Source organism: Mustela erminea, chromosome 18 (assembly GCF_009829155.1).
Source record: "Mustela erminea isolate mMusErm1 chromosome 18, mMusErm1.Pri, whole genome shotgun sequence".
NCBI classification, from domain to species: domain Eukaryota; kingdom Metazoa; phylum Chordata; class Mammalia; order Carnivora; family Mustelidae; genus Mustela; species Mustela erminea.
The window spans coordinates 9,248,600-9,269,223 of NC_045631.1; the positions used below are offsets into that span (position 1 = coordinate 9,248,600).

At 44.6% G+C, this 20,624-nt stretch overlaps 1 protein-coding gene, 1 long non-coding RNA gene and 1 pseudogene across 3 annotated transcripts; 1 reads left to right on the forward strand and 2 right to left on the reverse strand.

The window, feature by feature from the left end:
* Positions 1–7,018: 7,018 nt before the first annotated feature.
* On the reverse strand, positions 7,019–9,175 carry UBB (ubiquitin B). Of its 2 annotated transcripts, none has more exons than XM_032321301.1 (2): positions 9,045–9,175; positions 7,019–8,108 (listed from the first exon to the last, which is right to left on the reverse strand). In XM_032321301.1, exon 2 carries the CDS (start codon positions 8,100–8,102, stop codon positions 7,185–7,187), a length of 918 nt encoding a protein of 305 aa, XP_032177192.1. In that variant the 5' UTR covers positions 8,103–8,108; positions 9,045–9,175; the 3' UTR covers positions 7,019–7,184. The 2 variants fall into 2 exon arrangements, with proteins under 2 accessions (XP_032177192.1, XP_032177193.1); XM_032321302.1 differs by lacking the exon at positions 9,045–9,175 and adding an exon at positions 8,674–8,799.
* Positions 9,176–15,414: 6,239 nt separating this feature from the next.
* Positions 15,415–20,585, reverse strand: LOC116577699. The gene is made up of 3 exons (XR_004280578.1): positions 20,333–20,585; positions 18,621–18,705; positions 15,415–15,912 (listed from the first exon to the last, which is right to left on the reverse strand). It is a non-coding gene; the product is annotated as an uncharacterized LOC116577699 (long non-coding RNA).
* On the forward strand, positions 19,919–20,269 carry LOC116577697 (annotated as a pseudogene).
* Positions 20,586–20,624: the final 39 nt, after the last annotated feature.

Consider the following 20,624-nt stretch of genomic DNA (forward strand, 5'->3'; position numbering starts at 1 on the left):
TCAATTACCTGGAAGTCTGCCAGAGATTCTCTCTCTCCCTCTCCCATTGACCCTTCCCCACCCCACCTACCCCTTACCAGCTCTCTCTTTCTCTAGAATAAATAAATATATATATTTTAAAAATTGAGGATATGAACAGAGGGTTCACAAAAGGAAAAACAAAGGGTGCTAAATCTCACTCATCAAATAAATATGAATTTTTAAGTATTTATTTACTTGAATAGATAATATCTACCCATGTTGAAAATGTAAGCAGTTTAAAAGATATTACATAATGTAAAGGATGTATCCCTTCCCATTTCTCTTCTTGGAACCAACCACCATCAGCAATTTCTTATGTATCCTTCTAGAATTATATTATGTGTATGCAAAATCATTAAAGTATAAATATCCTCTTGTTCAGGTAAGTGGGAACACATTTACTCACTTCTATTCACATGTAGTTTGTTTTTAGTGCTATTATTAGTTTGTTTTTATTGCTATTATTAACAATACGGCAGGGACCATCTGTGTTCATGTTTCTTTGTCTACATTTGTAATAGTATCAGATCCCTAGAAGTAGAATTGCATATAAAGCGTTATGTGCTTTAAAAATGTTCATAGTTGGAAATCCTTGGGTGGCTCAGTCAGTTAAGCATGGGACTCTTGATTTCTGGGCTCAGGTCATGATCTCAGGGTGGTGAGACTAAGCCCCGCCTTGGGCTCCACCCTCAGCTGGAGACCCCTTGAGATCCTTTCTCTCCCTCTGTCTCTGCCCCTCCCCACACTGCTGGAGCTCAATGACTCTCTAAAAAACTGTGTTATGGGGGTGCCTGAGTGGCTCAGTGGGTTAAAGCCTCTGCCTTTCACTCAGGTCATGATCCCAGGGTCCTGGGATCAAACTCCGCATTGGGCTCTCTGCTCTGCGGGGAGCCTGCTTCCTCCTCTCTCTCTGCCTGCCTCTCTGCCTACTTGTGATCTCTGTCAAATAAATAAAGAAATAAAATCTTTAAAAAAATAAAAATAAAAAATTTTTAAAAATCTCTTATGAATAGCTACTTCTAGTTGGCGGGAATTCAGGTAAATCAAATATTTTTGTTTTCTTCTTTTTGCCATTCTAGATTATCTAATGTTTTTATTTTTATTTTTATTTTAAATATTTTGCTTATTTATTTGACAGAGATCACAAGTAGTCTGAGAGGCAGGCAGAGAGAGAGGAGGAAGCAGGCTCCCCGCTGAGCAGAGAGCCCGATGCGGGGCTTGATCCGAGGACCCTGACATCATGACCTGAGCTGAAGGCAGCAGCTTAACCCACTGAGCCACCCAGGCACCTTCTAATTTTTTTTAAATTATGAATATGTGTTGTGTTGGCCCCTTGAGAAGTAACAAATATGAATCAGGCTGTTTCAATTTAAAAAAATAAGAAGTAAAAACTCAAGCCCAAAACATCAGTAAGGACAAGATAGCAAAGACATACCATTTTTAAAAAAGATTTTATGTATTTACTTGAGAGAGAGAACACAGGAGGAAAGAGGGGCATAGGGATAAGGAGAAACAGACTCCCTACTGGGCAGGGAGCCCCATGTGAGACTCGATCCTAGGATCCCGGGATCATGACCTGAGCTGAAGGCAGACGCTTAACCGATTGAGCCACCCAGGCACCCCAAAGTTGTGCTTTTTTAAAACATACTTATTTTAACTTATAAAGAAGCATGGGGCTATCACAGGAGCGATAAGTAACAATTTCAATAGTGTTCAGGTAAGGCAAGGTATAGTGGCAAGGTATAGTTATGTAATATAAAAAGCACATGTCAGGAATGCCTGGGTAGCTCAGTGGGCAAAACCACTGACTCCTGATTTCGGCTCAGATCATGATCTCAGGATTGTGGGATTGAGCCCGGTGCTGGGCTCTGTGCTCAGTGTGGAGTCTACCATCTTTCACCCTCTGCTCCTCCCTCTGCTCTCGCTCTTGAATAAATACATACTTACATAAATAAGATCTTTAAAAAAAGAAAGTGTATGTTGGGGCGCCTGGGTGGGTCAGAGGGTTAAGCCTCTCTGCCTTCAGCTCAGGTCATGATCTCAGGGTCCTGGAATCGAGTCCTGCATCGGGCTCTTTGCTCAGCGGGGAGCCTGCTTTTGCCTCTCTCTCTGCCTGCCTTCTTGGGGTCTCTCACTCTCTATCAAATAAATAAATAAAATCTTAAAAAATAAAAATTAAAAAATAAAGTGTATGTCAAAGTCACTGTTGACATTGGAGCTATTAATCAGTAGATACTTAATGGCTCCAAAGAGTCTGTCACTCATTTGTTGATCCTTGGGGGCCAAAATGTTATTATGATCTGGAAATCCTGCGTTTGGTAGTTTCCTCTTCCTGAAACACTCCTGTCCCAGAATGGTGAGAAGCATTATGTAATCTCCTTTTTAAAAAAATGTGAGTTATAAATAGTTATTAAAAGCCTTACATATTCAGTTATTTTTCTGGCCCAGAAGCCATAAAGAAAAAGATTGCCCAATTTGTTTTCTTTTTCTTTTTCTTTTTTAAAAGATTTCTTTATTATTTTAGAGACAGAGAACACAGTGGGGAGGGGCAAAGGAAGAGAATCTGGAGCAGACACACCCCCACCCCCCCACCCCCACTGAGCAGGAGAGCTGCGTCCCATGACCATGAGATCATGATCTGACCCAAAATCACCAGTGGCTTGCTCAACCAACTGAACCACCCAGGGGTCCCACCAGATTCTTTTTCAAATTCAAAACTTCCTGGGGTACCTGGTGGGCTCGGTCTCGGTGGAACTCTTGGGACTCTTGATCTCAGGGCTATGAGTTCAAACCCCACATTGTATGTAGAGATACCTTTTTTTCTAAGCTTTTTTTTGTTTTTGTTTTTGTTTTTTTTTTGGACAGAGATCGCAAGTAAGCAGAGAGGCAGGCAGAAAGAGAGGAGGAAGCAGGCTCCCCGCTGAGCAGAGAGCCCGATGCGGGGCTCAATCCCAGGACCCTGAGATCATGACCTGAGCCGAAGGCAGAAGCTTTAACCCACTGAGCCACCCAGGCACCCTAAGTAATACTATTTTTATAGATGAGGAACTGACTGGATATGTACTGACAGGATAGTACAGATGATGTACTGACAGGATAAATTAGTTGCCCAAGGTTACAGTAGGTGGTAGAGCGATTTGAACTCAAGTAGTCTTGTCTCCAGAGCCATACTCTGAATCAACCCACTGCAACATTTTTACACACCAAGGGCATATAATCTTTTAAAATTATGTAAAATTTACTGTGCTGTTGTTTTTTCATTTCACCAAGAACTAACAAAGACTATCTTGGAGTGGAATCAGCATAGACTAGGACCTGGGACCAATTGCCTTCAGTAAACCAAGGAAGTATTCAGCCCTTTAAAAAATTTTTTATTATTTATTTATTTCTAAAGGTTTTATTTATTTATCTGACAGACAGAGATCACAAGTAGGCAGAGAGGCAGGCAGAGAGACGGGGGGGACATGCTCCCCGCTGAGCAGAGAGCCTGATGCAGGGCTTGATCCCAGGACTGAGATCATGACCTGAGCTGAAGGCAGAGGCTTTAACCCACTGAGCCACCCAGGCGCCCCATATTTTTTTTTTAATCTTTTAACTAATCTCTACCCCCAACATGAGGCTCGACCTCCCAACTCCCAAGATGAAGAGTTGCATGCTCTACTGACTGAACGAGCCAGGGGTCCCTCTTTTAGCACATCTTTGCACACAGGTATGAGCACTGTTTCGGAAGAAATGTATTAAAAGAAACCCTGCTTTTACTGGATTCGAAGTAGAGGGCAAACATTTTCTTAAGGGGCCGGTGTGGTACTTTCACCACAGGCCGTGGCAGAACACAGGTCTCTCTCTTCCCATGGGCTCTTAGGCATCTAGACTAACAGCGCAATTGAGAACTGTATCTCTTGCAGCTAGATGAGGGACTAACTCTAGGAGGACAAAGAACATTAAGTTGACTAGGTGATAAACATGAGTTATCTTGGAGGGGCGCCTGGGTGGCTCAGTGGGTTAAAGCCTCTGCCTTCAGTTCAGGTCATGGTCCCAGGGTCCTGGGATTGAGCCCCGCATCGGGCTCTCTGCTCAGCAGGGAGCCTGCTGCTTCCCTTCCTCTCTCTCTCTGCCTGCCTCTCTGCCTACTTGTGATCTGCCTACTTGTGATCTCTGTCAAATAAATAAATAAAATATATTTTTTTAAGATTTTATTTATTCATTTGATAGAGATAGATCACAAGTAGGCAGAGAGGCAGGCAGAGAGAGAGGGAAGCAGGCCCCCTGCTGAGCAGAGAGCCCGATGTGGGACTCGATCCCAGGACCCTGAGATCATGACCTGAGCCGAAGGCAGCGGCTTAACCCACTGAGCCACCCAGGTGCCCCAATAAATAAAATCTTTAAAAAAAAATGAGTTATCTTGGATTCAGATACATGAATACATCTTTATCACCCCTCCCATCCCTTTCTAGAACATCCCCAAAGCAAAACCCCACTCCCAGTCACATTCCCCCCCCCCCCCCGGCATTGCCCGTGCCTTACCAGTGGTCAAGAGAAACGAACAGGAGCCACACACTACAACTGGCCTCAATTTTGTTCAATGTAGAGCAAGGTTTGAGGCCACAAGTGATGAACTCATTTCCCAAACTCAACTGAGAGCACAGGTTGTTGAAGACCAACACACAGAGAGCATTTCTCTCGGTCACATTTCAAGTGGTGTGCAGAGAGGATTTGCTCAACCATGAATTCATAGGGAACCCCTACAGAAGAGACCCTGAGAAAATTAAACAGCGTAAGCTTTATCTTTTATTCTTGAGATCCACAAGACTATGTAAAGCAGCCAACTGTCAAGACAGTGAAGATTTGGGAGAAATAATACACTGTTCAAGTCCTAATGCCCAAACCACCGCTGGGTTTTTATTCAGTGAAATACTTTTATTCTCCAGGTTTTCTAATCAAGGGTTTTAAGTGTAAAGGAAAGTCCAGGAAAGAATCAAGACTTATCTTCGAAACCTAGCTTCACTAGAAAAAGGCGTTTTCTAACTCTGAATATTCAGCAAAACGCCACCTTAAAAACACTAGTTTGAGGACAAAAACAGTGTCAGTTTTGAGGTATCTAACTCCTAGTTGACAGGACACTTGGATTTGAGTTCTTGGCTTGAACTAAAAAATAGGCATTGAGCAAGTCAACCATAAAATGTTGGGACTGGGGGCACCTGGCAGGTCATGATCCCAGGGTCGTGTAATTGAGCCCCACATCAGGCTCCCTGCTCTGCGGGAAGCCTGCTTCTCCTTCTCCCACTTCCCCTGCTTGTATTCCCTCTGGCTGTCTGTCAAAAAAAAAAAAAAAAAAATGTTGTGACTGGAGAGGATATCACCTTCTAGTATCAAGATCTTCCCATCTCAAAGTGAATGTTGTTTCCTTAAATCTAAAGTGAGTTTTCCAAATTCCCAATTTTCCAAATTCCAAAACTCCAGAAGTTTAACATAGCTGTTTTGCCCTTTCTAGCTCAAACATTACCATTCTAGGGTGTTGAAATACTGAAAACAGCCCACTAAATATTATTTCCATAGTCCAGTTTAGAACGAAAACCTTGGTTCAGTGCTCCAACTTAGTATTTCATACTCAAATTTAAGTAAATTTCTAGGGCAGAAATTAATAAACTACAGCTAAAACGGAGTTCCCAGAATTATGCAGCAAGCCAGCCACTGTCAGGTATACCTACAGACTGAGGCCTGTTTCTAGGCATAATGTATAGCTTTGTCATCACATGCCTCTGGATGATTTAAGATGTTCCTACTCCCGTGGGTGCCTGGCTGGTTCAGTCCGGTGTGTCTTTGGCTTGGGTCATGTCAGAGCGCTGGATTGAGCCCCAGGACAGGACTCCTCAGCAGGAAGCCTACTTCTCATTCTGCTTCTTTCCCTGCCCTGCTGTTCTTTAAGTTCTTGTTCTTACTCCTAACAGCACACTTGAAATCATGTTTTTGCACCAGAAGTTATTTTCCTACTAGTGTCAATTTGGGAAAACCCAAGAGGGCTTCCAACTTCTCCCCCTTACATTGCACTCCCTTCAACTCCCAATTTTGTCCCAAGTTGAAAACAGCTTTCATTCTTAAGTTCCCCTACAGGGTATTGTGAATGCAGGAGAAAGAACTTAAGTTATCATTAACAATGAAGGGTACCCTCTCATCCAGGTAAGGTTCTTATTCCATTTTATTGGAAACATGTTTTATTAGTATGGATGTGGAAGAACTACTTGCATCTGGCTGGCTCTCTAGTGAAGGTTTTTGTCAAGTCTCAGCTCATTTGCTGCTATTTTACTGGTTCTCCTTAAAAAAATGTGGTTATTAAGGACCAATGAGGCACCTAGCAATTGGCAGAGCATGCCATTTGATCTCAACAGCTATGAAGAGTTCAAACCCCATGTTTAGGCAGAGCTAACTTTTAGGAATCCCCTTCATTTGTTGCCTAAGACCAAAGTCAACAAGTTGCCTTGATCAGGTCATTCCTCAAACCCGAATTCTTCCAAATCTGTTGACGAGGACTCCACTTGGTTTGAAGCTCATGCACTGCAGAGAAATTAGGGTTTCGTAATCTATGGTCAGAACCTGAATGGAAGGCACTTGACAGCCAACAAGATCAGTCAACCAGTAATCAAAATACTTGATGACACACCTTAGCAGCCTCAACCAAAATCTCCTCTGTAATGCTTCATTAGCTTTGTTTACCACTATTTAAAAGAAAGATAGTAATTAAGTTTGCTTCCCCTCAGCAAGCCTCCATATTTAGCAACTTTTAATTGTGCAATACTTATGAAATGGTTCCCCCGTACATCAAGATCACTAAGACAGACCTTGAATAAAGAAAAAATTCCCCGTAACACACCCTTTCCTCAACCAAAATGACTTCGTGCTGATGAAACTGACTTTCTGAATGCTAAGTCCCTTCTTTGAACATGGTTTTAATCAGGTAATAGTCCCCACACCACTACATAATTTCACGACAGACACCAGATATGCTACCATGCAACGAAACTTTTATTAACATTTTGAACAGCTATTGAGAAAACCAGTGACTCAGTTATTACTGAAACTGGTAATTTCTAAACTTAAATTGGGGCAAAATGGCTATAGTGCAGAGCAATGCCATCATTGGGCACTATGAATTCAAAACTGAAGAATTAACAGCCACCCCTCAGACGGAGAACCAGGTGGAGAGTTGACTCTTTCTGGATGTTGTAATCAGAAAGAGTGCGGCCATCTTCTAGCTGCTTGCCGGCAAAGATAAGCCTCTGCTGGTCAGGGGGGATGCCCTCCTTATCTTGGATCTTGGCCTTTACATTTTCAATGGTGTCACTAGGCTCCACCTCCAGGGTTATGGTCTTGCCAGTCAGGGTCTTCACGAAGATCTGCATGCCACCCCTCAGGCGCAGGACCAGGTGCAGGGTGGACTCTTTCTGGATGTTGTAATCAGAAAGAGTGCGGCCATCTTCCAACTGCTTGCCAGCAAAGATAAGCCTCTGCTGGTCAGGGGGGATGCCTTCTTTGTCTTGGATCTTGGCCTTTACATTTTCAATGGTGTCACTAGGCTCCACCTCCAGAGTGATGGTCTTGCCAGTCAGGGTCTTCACGAAGATCTGCATGCCACCTCTCAGCCGAAGGACCAGATGCAGAGTGGATTCTTTCTGGATGTTGTAATCAGAAAGAGTACGGCCATCTTCCAGCTGCTTGCCAGCAAAGATAAGCCTCTGCTGGTCAGGGGGGATGCCCTCCTTATCTTGGATCTTGGCTTTCACATTTTCGATGGTGTCACTAGGCTCCACCTCCAGAGTGATGGTCTTGCCAGTCAGGGTCTTCACGAAGATCTGCATGCCACCCCTCAGGCGCAGGACCAGGTGCAGGGTGGACTCTTTCTGGATGTTGTAATCAGAAAGAGTGCGGCCATCTTCCAGCTGCTTGCCAGCAAAGATAAGCCTCTGCTGGTCGGGGGGGATGCCCTCTTTGTCTTGGATCTTGGCCTTCACATTCTCGATGGTGTCACTGGGCTCCACCTCCAGGGTGATGGTCTTGCCGGTCAGGGTCTTCACGAAAATCTGCATTCTGACCTAGATTTTAAGGGAAAAAAAAAAAAGGAAAAAAAAAGCGTAACATCTCAAGATCTTTGTATTAGAGGGGTGCCTGGGTGACTCAGTGGGTTAAGTGCCTTCACTCAGGACACCCACTTAGATCATCAGAGTCGTGGGAGAGAGCCCCGGCAGAGTCAGGATCTGTGCTAAACATGGAGACTGCTTGGGATTCTCCCCCCTCTCCCCACCCCGCCTCTGAACTAAGTATCTTAAAAATCTATTACCCACACCTATAATCCATTCTCCAAAGCGAACAATTAACTTCATCTTCCAAGTGCTTGAACCACGTTAACATCGCTCACAACTCCCCCCCCCGTCGTATTCCTGAATCAGCCGCTGAATGAAAAATTCAATCAAGGCTTCAACTTAAACGAAAAAAAAAAAATACAAGAAACAAAAAAAAACCCCAAAGGTTTATATCCAGAACCTTACTCTACAGTCTTCTAAATAGTCTTCCCCCGCACCCTTTGAATTTCCCCAAAACCTGAAGATACGTAGAATTAAAAAAAAAAAAAAAACCCGAATCTCGGTAAATAAAAATTACCGTCTTAAGAAAAAAGTGAGGTGGGACCCTTTCGCCGCGCGGGGATTCAAAACTCAAGACAGTTCTAGAAAGCACACTAAACTACCTCTTTTCCTCCTTCCCCCCCTGAAGCAGACGCGATGGAATCTCCATTGGTTAATTGTCGGTTGGTCTCTGTGGGCGGGCGCGCGCGCCAACCGCCCCCGCTCCCTCCACGTAAACAAGGCCCACTCTTCCGGAAAGGCCCGGCGCAGCAGCGCCGCGTCACCTCGCCCTCCCCTCCCCCAACCCCTTTCCCTGAGGCGCCCCCCCCCACCTCCCAATCCGTCAGCCTGGTCTCGCTTGGAGCCCCTCTCCGCTCCTCCTAGGTCTCGAAAGATGCCAGCCAGTACCTGTTAGCGAGTGAAGGACACTGAACGCAATCACGTCGACTCACTCAAACGCCAAGACACCCACACCCGACAATGCCAGCCGCTCCTGAACGCTGGCGGCTCCGCGGGGCTGAAATTTATGCAGCGTCTGTTGCGTCACTCATCACTGCCTACGTAGCCGCCGTGTCCGTACGCGGCTGAAAGTAGTTCGCGCGGCCCCACCTCCCGCGGCCCGATTAGGCCCTTCCACTGAGCCCCAAGTTCCTCAGAGCCGAAGAAAAAACCCTGAAAAGTCAGCTCCCCTTTCTTCCAGGCGACCCTTCTCCTCCCTTAGGAAAAAGTAGGAAAATTATCTGGCGGATGGATTTGAGTTAAGGGGACCTTCCTCGAAAGCTCTCGAAACTTCCTTGCAGCGCCGGCACTGATTGGTGAAGCGGGTGAAGGCGAGGCCGACGCTGATTGGTGGGATACGCGGCGGCTCGGTTGTTGCTGGGCTCCAAACTGGGTGGGTTAGCGCCGACGTTGCTAAGTAACTCAGTGCGCGTGCGCCACAGAGGCGCGCCATTGAGAGAGAGGGGTACTTCCGGCCGGTGGGGGAGGAGGGGTAGTTTGCTCACGCCTCCGAAATCCCAAACCCCTCTAAGTCTTAGGTTTTTCCCGCGTTAGGTGGGGAAAAGGGTCTTCCGCATCGACTTTCCCGGAGGGGGGGCACCCCGGTTCGGGTTCGGAGGCGCTCAGGAGCGGCGCGGCACGCCGCTGTGTTTTGTCAGTTTCTGCAGCGGAAGCACACCTTCCCACCCCCATCTTAACGCGAGCCCGTACGGGTTGGTTTCATTTTTCGCCGTTGGTTATAGCAGAATGAAGGAGCTTTAATGCCACTTTTTTTAGAGTCAGAATGCTTTTGTCTTTTTCAGTTCCCGAGGAGAATCCGTACGCTAGACTCTGGGGTCGGGACATGTGGGGTGGGGGGCCGGCCTCCTTCCGTCCCCCACCCCGCCCCCCTCCAAGGAGGCCCAGAGAGACTCTGCTCGGGCTCCCGGTGACCACGACGGTGGGCAGAAACCTGCAGTCTCTTTCACCTCCTTGCTGTTTCCCCGAACTCTGGTTGGGGGGAAAAAAGAGAGCTGCGGATCGGGAAGCCGAAAACCCGCTTTGGGAGACGAGGAATTCGTGTACAAGAAAGTAGTGTTTTTCCTCTAAACGTGCAACCCTGTAAGGTGGCATTTCCCAGCTACGACCCCTCTAGCTGGTTTCCCTACGCCGTGGGTGTGGCCCCATGTCCCGCAAGGAGATAACCCGAGGAACGCCACTAAGGCAGGGGCGTTGGGTCTGGGTGACACGTGGCCCCGAGTCTGAGTCATGGAGCTGGGGGTGGAAATAAACAAGCAGAGGGTTGTTTGTGGCGCAATAACCAGCCTCCCTAACTGAGGAGTAGTCTGCGGATGAGCACGTTAATGCAAATCATCGACAATACCCCTCAGAAAAGGTCGTCAGTCATTGAAATACAGCGTTTCTAAGCGTCCTTTTCCAAAACGGTGTCCGTGAGTTAACAGTATAGACAGGTAAATGAGTTTGACAACAGCTTAAGTTAAATGAACTAAAACTGGGTAAGGTCTGTTTACTAGAATAACATAAAAATATGTTTCTTTAAATTAATTTTGGACTTGGAGGTCGATGATGAAAAATTTTAAAATTTTTTATTTGTTTTTTGTTAAACTTAGAATGAGTCTGAGTTTGTGTCACGAACTGGCAGCTTCTCCTGAGTCATTGAGTTTGGGTGGTAGAATAATCTAGAACGGAGAGCTCCTGATGGATAGGATGACATCATTTGGGGGGTTCTAGCAATTGCCAGAACCAAGTTAGTCATACAGCTTCCTGGTTTAATGTTTTCCCAAAGTGGGGCATTTGGTAACCTCAACAAAGCAAAATGTTTTCAGAGGGAAGACAAGTGGTGTCCTTGTAAAACAAGGTGAATTTTTTATGGTCTGTTTATAAGTGAACATTTTAGTCATAATGTAATTTCCGGCAGTGAATTGTAAAAGATGATTTGTAAACAAATTAGAGAATAGAATGACAAAATCCCAAAGACCAGGAATTTGATATTTTAGCACAATACCTGGCATTGTGTTCAATACATGTTCAGTGAATGTTAGCAGTTTTACCTTTGTTCAACCGGGGGGGGGGGGGGCAGGGCACCCCAATTTAGTGACAGCCTCAGGCACCAAAATACAAAGCAAAAAACCAGAGTTAATTTTCCACAGAGAAAATGTTTTTTTGCGTAGGCAGTTCCTTTGGAAAAAAACAAAGATTCTAAGTAATTTCACTTGGCTAGATGTCTTTTAATAAAAATCTGTGCGAAAACTGCTTCCAATGCTAAATTCACAGTTGTTTTCTTGACATTATCATCTGATATTTAAAATCCAGAGTTAATAAGTGGTTTGTCATTTCCTCATTTGGCTATTTATTTCAATAGAATTATGAAACTCCTGATTCATTACCAGCAAGTTAGAAACTGATATTGAATGTCCACACGAACACAGGGAGAAAGTCTGTATTGTCTTTACATTTGGGCCTTAAAATTATGAAATCTGTCCAATAAAACATAGCTACTTTAAAATGTTTACTATGGGGCGCCTGGGTGGCTCAATAGGTTAAAGCCTCTGCCTTCAGCTCAGATCATGGGCTCAGAGTCCTGGGATGGAGCCCCACCAGCTTCCTCCTCTCTCTTTCTCTGCCTCTCTGCTACTTGTGATCTCTGTCAAATAATAAATAAAAATATTTTTTTAAATGTTTACTATGGAATATTACATAAATGAAAGTTGGAGATAATAAATATAACCAACCACATAATCCACCCAACTTTATTAAATCCAAACATTTTGTTACTTGCTTTAGCTCCCCCCACCCCGCAAAAAAACCAGCATACTATAAAACTTATCCTCTTTCCAGTTTTAAGTGTACAGTTAAGTAGTATTAATTATATTTCACATTACTGTGACTTGTAGATTTCTAGAATTTTTTCAACTTTTAAAAAAAATTTTATTCATTGACAGAGAGCACAAGCAGGGAGGGGAAGCAGCAGAGGGAGAAGCAGGCTCTTCTGTTAAGCAGGGAACCCAATGCGACACATGATCACTGGGATCAGGACCTGAGCAAAAAGCAGATTGACAGAGAGCACAAGCAGGGAGGGGAAGCAGCAGAGGGAGAAGCAGGCTCTTCTGTTAAGCAGGGAACCCAATGCGACACATGATCACTGGGATCAGGACCTGAGCAAAAAGCAGACGCTCCACTGACTGAGCCACCCTGGGGCGGGGGTGGGGGGGGTGGGGGGGGTGGGGGGGGTGGGGGGGTGGCGGATAGAGTTTTACATCTCCCGAAGCTGAAACCCTGTATCCACTTAACAACTACTCCCCATTTCTCCCTGCCCCCAGGCCCTGGTAACCACTATTCTACCTTCTGTTTCTATGATTTTGACCACTTTAGATACCTTATAAAAGTGGATTCGTATAGTATTTGTTTTCACTTGGCAACTGGCTTATTTCATTTAGTATAATGCCTTCAGGGTTCATCCATACATGTGACAAATTTTTTTTTTTTTAAGATTTTATTTATTCATTTGACACAGAGAGATCACAAGTAGGCAGAGAGAGAGAGAGAGGAGGAAGCAGGCTCCCCGCGGAGCAGAGAACCCGATGCGGGACTCGATCCCAGGACCCTGAGATCATGACCTGAGCCGAAGGCAGCGGCTTAACCCACTGAGCCACCCAGGCGCCCAGACAAATGTGTTTTTTAAGGCTAATAGTCCATTGTATGTATATACTACATTGTGTGTATCTACTTATCTGTCTGTGGATATTTGGATCTCTTCCACCTCTTGGCTATTGTGAAAAATGTTGCAATGAGTATGGCTGTGCAAATATCTCTCTGAGATCCTGCTTTTAATTCTTTTGGATATATACTCAGAAGCAGGATTGCTGGATTATATGGTAATTCTGTTTTAAGTTTTTTTTTTTTTTTTTTTTTTTTAATTTATCAGAGAGAGAGAGAGAGCAAGCACAGGCAGACAGAATGGCAGGCAGAGGCAGAGGGAGAAGCAGGCTCCCTGACGAGCAAGGAGCCCGATGTGGGACTCGATCCCAGGACGCTGGGATCATGACCTGAGCCGAAGGCAGCTGCTTAACCAACTGAGCCACCCAGGCGTCCCCTGTTTTAAGTTTTTATGGTAATTCTGTTTTTAAGTTTTCCATAATGGTTACACCATTTTACATAACCACAAGCCATGTACAAGGGTTCCAATTTCTCCACATCCTACCAATATTTGTTACTAATGGGTGTGAGGTGATATCCTACTGTGGTTTTGATTTGCATTTCCCTACTGATTTATTATTTTTATTTTTAAAATATTTATTTGAGAGAGTGAGCGCACAAGAGTTGGGGAGGGTCAGAGGGAGAAGAGAAGCAGATGCCCCTCTGAGCAGGGAGTCAACATGGGGCTCAATCCCAGGACCCCAAGATCATGACCTGAGCTGAAGGCAGATGCTTAACAAATGAGCCACCCAGGTGCCCCTCAATGACATTTTATTTATTTTATTTATTTTTTTTAAAGATTTTATTTATTTATTTGACAGACAGAGATCACAAGTAGGCAGAGATGCAGGCAGAGAAAGAGGAGGAAACAGGCTCTCCGCGGAGCAGAAAGCCCGATTCGTGGCTCGGTCCTGGACCCTGGGATCATGACTTGAGCCGAAGGCAGAGGCTTTAACCCACTGAGCCATCCTCCTCAATGACATTTTAAACTTTTCTTCATTGTGTCTAATAAGTGAAACTTATTTGCTGTCAAGTCAAAGAATAATAGCTAGACAAAAGATGGAGATGGTTTTATAAGTTGATGTGTTGTTTTTGTGAGCTGTGAGAACACTTCAACACACATCAGATTTATTGTGGGAGCTGTCTTGGAAGCAGCTCTTTGCCCCATTTTGGTCGGTTAGTACATCTTCTGATATATAATACAATCTCTGAAATATAAAGGAATTACCCTACCTCACATTTGAAAATGCAGCAAATATGCATGTGAAGTTAGCCTTTATATTAGTCAGTTCTCATAGGTATATATTTACTACAACAGATTTATATTCCATTATAATAATTTTCTCAAAGCAACTGTTTCTGGGCACTGTATGCTCTTGATTTGTGAGTCAAGAAAAAAAAAACACTGGGTCTGCTAGTTCATTCATCCATCCAGCAGACATTTGTTCAGCAATTTCTGGGTGTAGGAAACATTGGGATTATTGACTGGGACAGGACCTGGGCTCCACCCAAGGAAGTTCTGGTCTCAGTGCCAGTGAGGGGGTTGGTGAGGACTTAGTGTCTACCTCAGAGAGTTGTAGGGTGCAGTAAGTTCATGCACGTCAAGAGTTGGGAAGCCTGGCACATAGGGAGAGCTTCATGAGTGTTAGCCACTGTTCTCAATCTTGAAAGGCAAAAGGCCTTTGTGGTTAAAATACAAGCTGTACTGTCTGGGTTGGAATCCTGACTGCTGTTTCCTCATTGTGTAACTGGGGATGAATGATGTCACTTCTCTGGGCCTCTGTTTCTTCATCTGTATCGTAGAGTCAGTAATAATTTCTTGCTCATCGATGTTTTGAGGATTATAAATGGACCTGCCTCATAAAGTGGAGTATACAGGTAAAGTGCTTGGAATAGTGCCTGCCGTATAGAAAGCACTCAGGAAATGCTAGCTATATAAAAAAACTGGAAGTACGTACAGACTTCTAGGAAGGCCCAGAGGAGGAAGGAGCAGTCTGGTGCCTGGAGGAGGGTAGGAGAGGAAGCCAAAGGTTTTGTTGGAGGTATTATTTAGAAACCCAGTCACCAGGAGTAGGTTCATCAGGAGGGAGCAGGTGCAAAATGAGAAGGCATGGCACGTTGAAGAAAGAGTGGGGTAGCTGTGCATGTCTGGGATTTAGGGTGCCTACATGTAGGTCCATGGTTTGGGAAATGAGGCTGGAGAAGCAGGCAGAGCTCAACTGTCCAGCAACTTCTGTCCCTTCCGCCATGCTGGCCATCCAAGCTTTCTCCCACTTCTGGACCTTTGCACTTGATGTTTCCCTGGCCAAAGCCTTTCCCATGGCCATTTCTTTGTCATAATTCAAGCACTATAAATATCACCTCCTCGGAGCACCTGGATGGCTCAGTGGGTTAAATAAAGCCTCTGCCTTCGGCTCAGGTCGTGATCCCTGGGTCCTGGGATAGAGCCCCGCATCGGGCTCTCTGTTCAGCGGGGAGCCTGCTTCCTCCTCCCTCTCTCTCTGCCTACCTCTCTGCCTACTTGTGATCTCTGTCAAAAAATAAATAAAAATCTTTAAATAAAAAAGAATGTCACCCCCTCAAAGGGGCCACCTCTGCCATCCACCCTTGCTCTCAGAACTCAGTCACAGCACCCTGGTTACTTAATAACAATTTCATGTTTACTCAGTTTATCATTATATTGTGCACATTTTAAAAAAATCTCTGTTTGTCTCCCTGCTAGAATATAAATTCCATGATGGTACAGGCCACATCTCTCCAGTTTGTCACCATGTCTCCAAACATAGCCAGCCAGCATAGAGCCTGATACATAATCAGTGCTCAGTAAATATTTGTTGAAAGAATGAGTGACTAATGAGTTGCCTTATCATGCCAAGGACTTTAGATTCTTTGGGTAGGTGTTTTGTGTGGGAATGACATGATCAGATTTCTGCTGTAGAATGATAGTCTGGTGACATCATAGCAGGTGAACAGAAGGGAGATGAGCTCAGAGACCAGGACTCCGGAGATGGCGGCAGCTGTCTAAGCAGGAAATGATGAACATCTGTAAGTAAGTAGATCAAGTCAACAAAATCCAGCATCCCTAAAGAAAACAGGAAGAAGTGGTAAAATCAAATAAAAAACTGGACATTATTTAGTTGTACTTGATCCTTACTTCAGAAAAGAACTGAGATGACTGACTTAAATGTACGTGACAAAATTAAAAGATAAGAGAATGTGGGAACTTACAACAAAAGAAGAAAGAAGAGAAAATTAAATTAGCGAGATGAGGGGCGCCTGGGTGGCTCAGTGGGTTAAAGCCTCTGCCTTCGGCTCAGGTCATGATCTCAGGGTCCTGGGATCTAGCCCCGCGTCGGGCTCTCTGCTCAGCAGGGAGCCTGCTTCCCTTCCTCTCTCTCTGCCTGCCTCTCTGCCTACTTGTAATCTCTGTCACATAAATAAATAAAATCTTTTAAAAAAATAAATTAATTAATAAATAAATTAGTGAGATGAGTATAGAACATGCTGGCATTAAAGTCTGTCCTTTTGCTAGAGGTGGGCCACAGGTTTAGTGTTTTGCTTTCGTTGTTTTTCCAGACAGTCCCCCCCCCAAACTGTATGGAGAGAGACAATTACGTAAATTCATTCGATGAGGAAAACTGTAGTATAGCCATACAATGGACTACTACTCAGAAATAAAAAGAAATGAACCATGTAGACACATAAGAACATGGACGAATCTCAAGATACTTCTGGAAAATGCAAACTAATCTATCAAGAGGAAAAGCAGATCAATGGTCAATTTGGGATGGAGGCAGGAAGAAGGAGTGAGGTGGGATGGGTTATGAAAGGCAGGAGAGGGCACCTGGGTGGCTCCGTCCTTAAGCGGCTGTCTTCCGCTCAGGTCATGATCCCGGGGTTCTGGGATCGAGGCCTGCATCGGACTCCCTGCTAGGTGGGAAGCCTGCTTCTCCCTCTCCCACTCCCCACTGCTTGTGTTCCCTCCCTCTGTGTCTCTCTCTGTCAAATAAATAAAATCTTAAAAAAAAAAAAAAAAGAAAGGCAGGAGAAACTCTGGGAGGGCGAGGGAAATGTTTACTATCTTGATTTTGGTGCTTGTCTCATGGGTATAAGCACATATCCAAACTTACCGATTTATAGAGTTTAAATATGTACAATTTATCGTGCATCATTTATTCCTCAGTAAAGCTATAATAAAGTTAAATTAAGCAAACATCTGGCAGAGCAAATCCGTGAGATAGCTCAGGTAAATCCTTAAAGAGCACAAAGATGTCTCAGGAAGTGAAAGGAGACTGATTCCAGCAATTAAAAAAAGATTAAAAATGGTTCTTAAAAGATAAATGTTACAGGGGCGCCTGGGTGGCTCAGTCGTAAGCATCTGCCTCAGGTGCTGATCCCAGGGTTCTGGGATGGAGCCCGTGTTTGGCTCCCTGCTGGGTGGGAAGTCCGCTTCTCCCTCTCCCACTCCCAGTGCTGTGTTCCCTCTCTCACTGTGTCTGTCTCTGTCAAATAAATCTTTTAAAAAAAGAAAAAAAGAAGAAAATAAATGTTACAGTCTCCTTTTATAAAATACAAAGATGTATTTACCCGGTTTGAGACTTATTATGTTAATGTTTCAGACATTAGTGTCACCCTAATAGATCTTCTCTCTTTGAATTTATTTGACCCCAAAAGGAAGGTAAAGAACAGGTTCCTTAATTACTATGGAATTAAGAACTGCCCTTTGAATCCAAACAGGTCTGTTGTCAGAGGACATATCAGAAGACATGAATAGTAACAACTGTATGATGACCAGTGACCAAGGGTCACCCTAAGTAACGAATGCCTGATCAGGACGTGCTCCTTTCCATGTTTTCTTAATCCTGTGAGACGTGTAAGATACGCTCGCTTGCTCTGCCGTGTGTCTTGAGAGGAAGAACCGTCCATATGCAGATTTAATGATCACTACGGTGTTTTCTGGAGCCTCTTAATTATACCTCTAGAAAAGGGTATAGATAGCAGATTTTTTAAAATGGCTAATCAAAGTAATTTACACATTTCTGAGGTGGGAAACGTATGTGTGTTGCTTCACCTTAGAGCACACACAACTGGTTAACGTCGAGTGAAAGGATTACGATTTTGCTGATAGTTGTGCCAGGCCCTATGTTTATCACTGTATGCCCTAATCTTACCAACAAAATAACTTCCCAAAGTAAATACTGTGATTGTGTCTGTTTTTACATACTCCTGGGGTAAAAAACAGGTAAGTGGCCTCTAGTCACATGGCTAGGAGTGGCAGAAGTGAGATTTCAACCCAGGTTTGCCAAAGTCTAGAGCCCTCTGAATCTCTGTGCTGATGGTCTCCAGGGGTCCTTTATGGTTACTAGATCAGGTGCTAAGCTTCCTACGTGGCCAAAGCAAAGAGAAAAACATGATTAGGCATATGTCACACTGTCCCTAAGATCCAGACAGACTGATTTGTTCAAGAGAAACAGAACTTGTTCTTAGACAAATGTCTAATATAGGTGTAATCTGTGGCGAATGGATAATGCTCTCTCTTACATCCCTCCAGGGGAGAGAATCCAGAATTCTGCTGCCCTAAGACGGAGAAGTTCTGGGGTTCTGTCTAATGTGGAACATGTTGACTAAAGGTAACGATACTCTATTGTACACTTAAAAGTTGCTGAGAGTAAATCTGAAATCATCTTGATCATCGTAAGTCATCACATTGTATGTCTTAAACTCACGCAATATTATTTGTTGATTATATCACAGCTGGAAAGAAAAAAAGAATTTTACTACAGTGATTACCTGTGCTGGTCCTTGATGGAGAGACTCGAGTCTCGCTGATCTGGGAGGGTCCAACCCAGCTGATCCAAGATCTCAAATGGTGTGGCTTAGAACAAAGAAAACATTATATTTGGATGGAGCTGGGCCATATATGCACTGTCAATGCTTTGTCAAAAGCAGTCTTTGTGGGCGCCTGGGTGGCTCAGTGGGTTGAGCCGCTGCCTTCGGCTCAGGTCATGATCTCAGGTCCTGGGATCGAGTCCCACATCGGGCTCTCTGCTCGGCAGGGAGCCTGCTTCCTCCTCTCTCTCTGCCTGCCTCTCTGCCTACTTGTCAAATCTCTCTCTGTCAAATAAATAAATAAAATCTTTAAAAAAAAAAAAAAAAGCAGTCTTTGTAAGAATGGGACTGCAAATAATTGCTCCAGAAACAATCCAAATTTCCTCATACTTAAGGTTGTCTTTAATCATAACCCCATAGATATTCACCCAACCAGTCATCTGTGACCCCAGAATACAGCACAGTTAAACAACTTGGTGTCTTTCCTCAAGTAGCTGTAAATGACTCCAACACCATATGAGAAACACTGTAGTAGAGGAGCTTATAAGAAATGGGGGTGACATACCCCCATATTGCTGGACATACCAGCCATAGCTGGTAGGAGTGGGAAAGTTTTCCTTGGGCAGACCCTTGAGTTGGATTCACCAGGATGTCAAGGTGAAGTTCAAACCTCCTAGCTCAGACACACAGCCCCAGTGTGGGCTGATACCCATGTAGGTAGCCACAGGCTTTGAGGTCTCATTGTTTATTGGGAGGCGTCTACGATCTCACCGTTGTTGGACTCCCTAGCTATATTGGAGATGGTTTTTCTGATGCCTCTTCTGCATTCAAGCCTCCCAGCCCCAAGTCAAGGACAGTAAAATCAGAGTGGGCATGGTCCTTGGTTGAAGAATCTAGGAATTCGAATTACATCACTCACGGCCGGTCACTCCTCTGCTTCCTATTACACCTACAGTAAACTCCAGATTCCTTACCATGGCCTATAAGCCCAGCATGGTCAATTCATACATACCTCTCTCTCCACTTCAACCGCCTCCACATCCCCTTCAGTCCCGTTAATCCTGCCATGACAACCTTCCTTCCATCTGGCAGACCAGCCAAGTTCATGCTCATTGCGGTATGTGTGCTATTCCTTCCCTTTTTCTCACCTCCTTGGGGAGGAAGACATTTTTCCTCTATCCAAGGTTCCAGCTGGACTAAGAATTAAATTTACCCAAATTCCGGTGGCGGAGTGGTGGATGAACCAGTGTCTGGCAAAAATGGAGCTTGAGGTCATGAGCAGACACACCAGGTCCAGTGAACCCTGCTGTCTTCCCCCATCTGACTGCGGTGCTGTTGGCAATTGGCATGTTCTTTACCTCCTGGTTCTTCCTTTATGAGGTCACCTCCACCAAGTACACAAGTCCTCATCTCCTTGGTGGCCTCGATCTTCATGGGCTTTGGAGTCCTCTTCCTGCTGCTCTGGGTTGGCATCTACGTATGAGCTCCCAAGGGTTCCAACCAGACGACTTCACTGAACTCCCGCTTTTATAAATTAATTTTTTTTACTGTTACTGGAAGTGTCCCACCCACTGCTTCCAATAAAGGCAGATGGGTAACCGTCCAAAAAATGAAAATAAATAAATTTAACCGAAACAGATTAACAGGAGAAAATAAAATTTAGTTACGCTCACGGGGAATCCACACCGACATGAAATTCCCAAGACCGTCAGGCAAAATGAGGCATTTCCATCCATCATCCTGAGCTCAGGATGGAGGTGGGAGTCTGGGAGTGCAAAGGAGAAGAAGGCATTAGCAGGAAGGTGAAAGGAAAAGCTTGGAAAAGGAGGTTTGCCCGAAGCAGATAAGTCTCTTAGATCAGTTCAGGGGCTCCTGGGTGGCTCAGTCGGTTGGGTGTCTGCCTTCAGCTCAGGTCGTGGTCCTGGGGTCCTGGGATCAAGTTCCACGTCAGGCTCCTTGCTCAGC

What these genes read in the sequence shown, in the direction of transcription:
- UBB (XM_032321301.1), bottom strand. Translation starts at nt 8,102, where the DNA reads ATGCAGATTTTCGTGAAGACCCTGACCGGCAAGACCATCACCCTGGAG.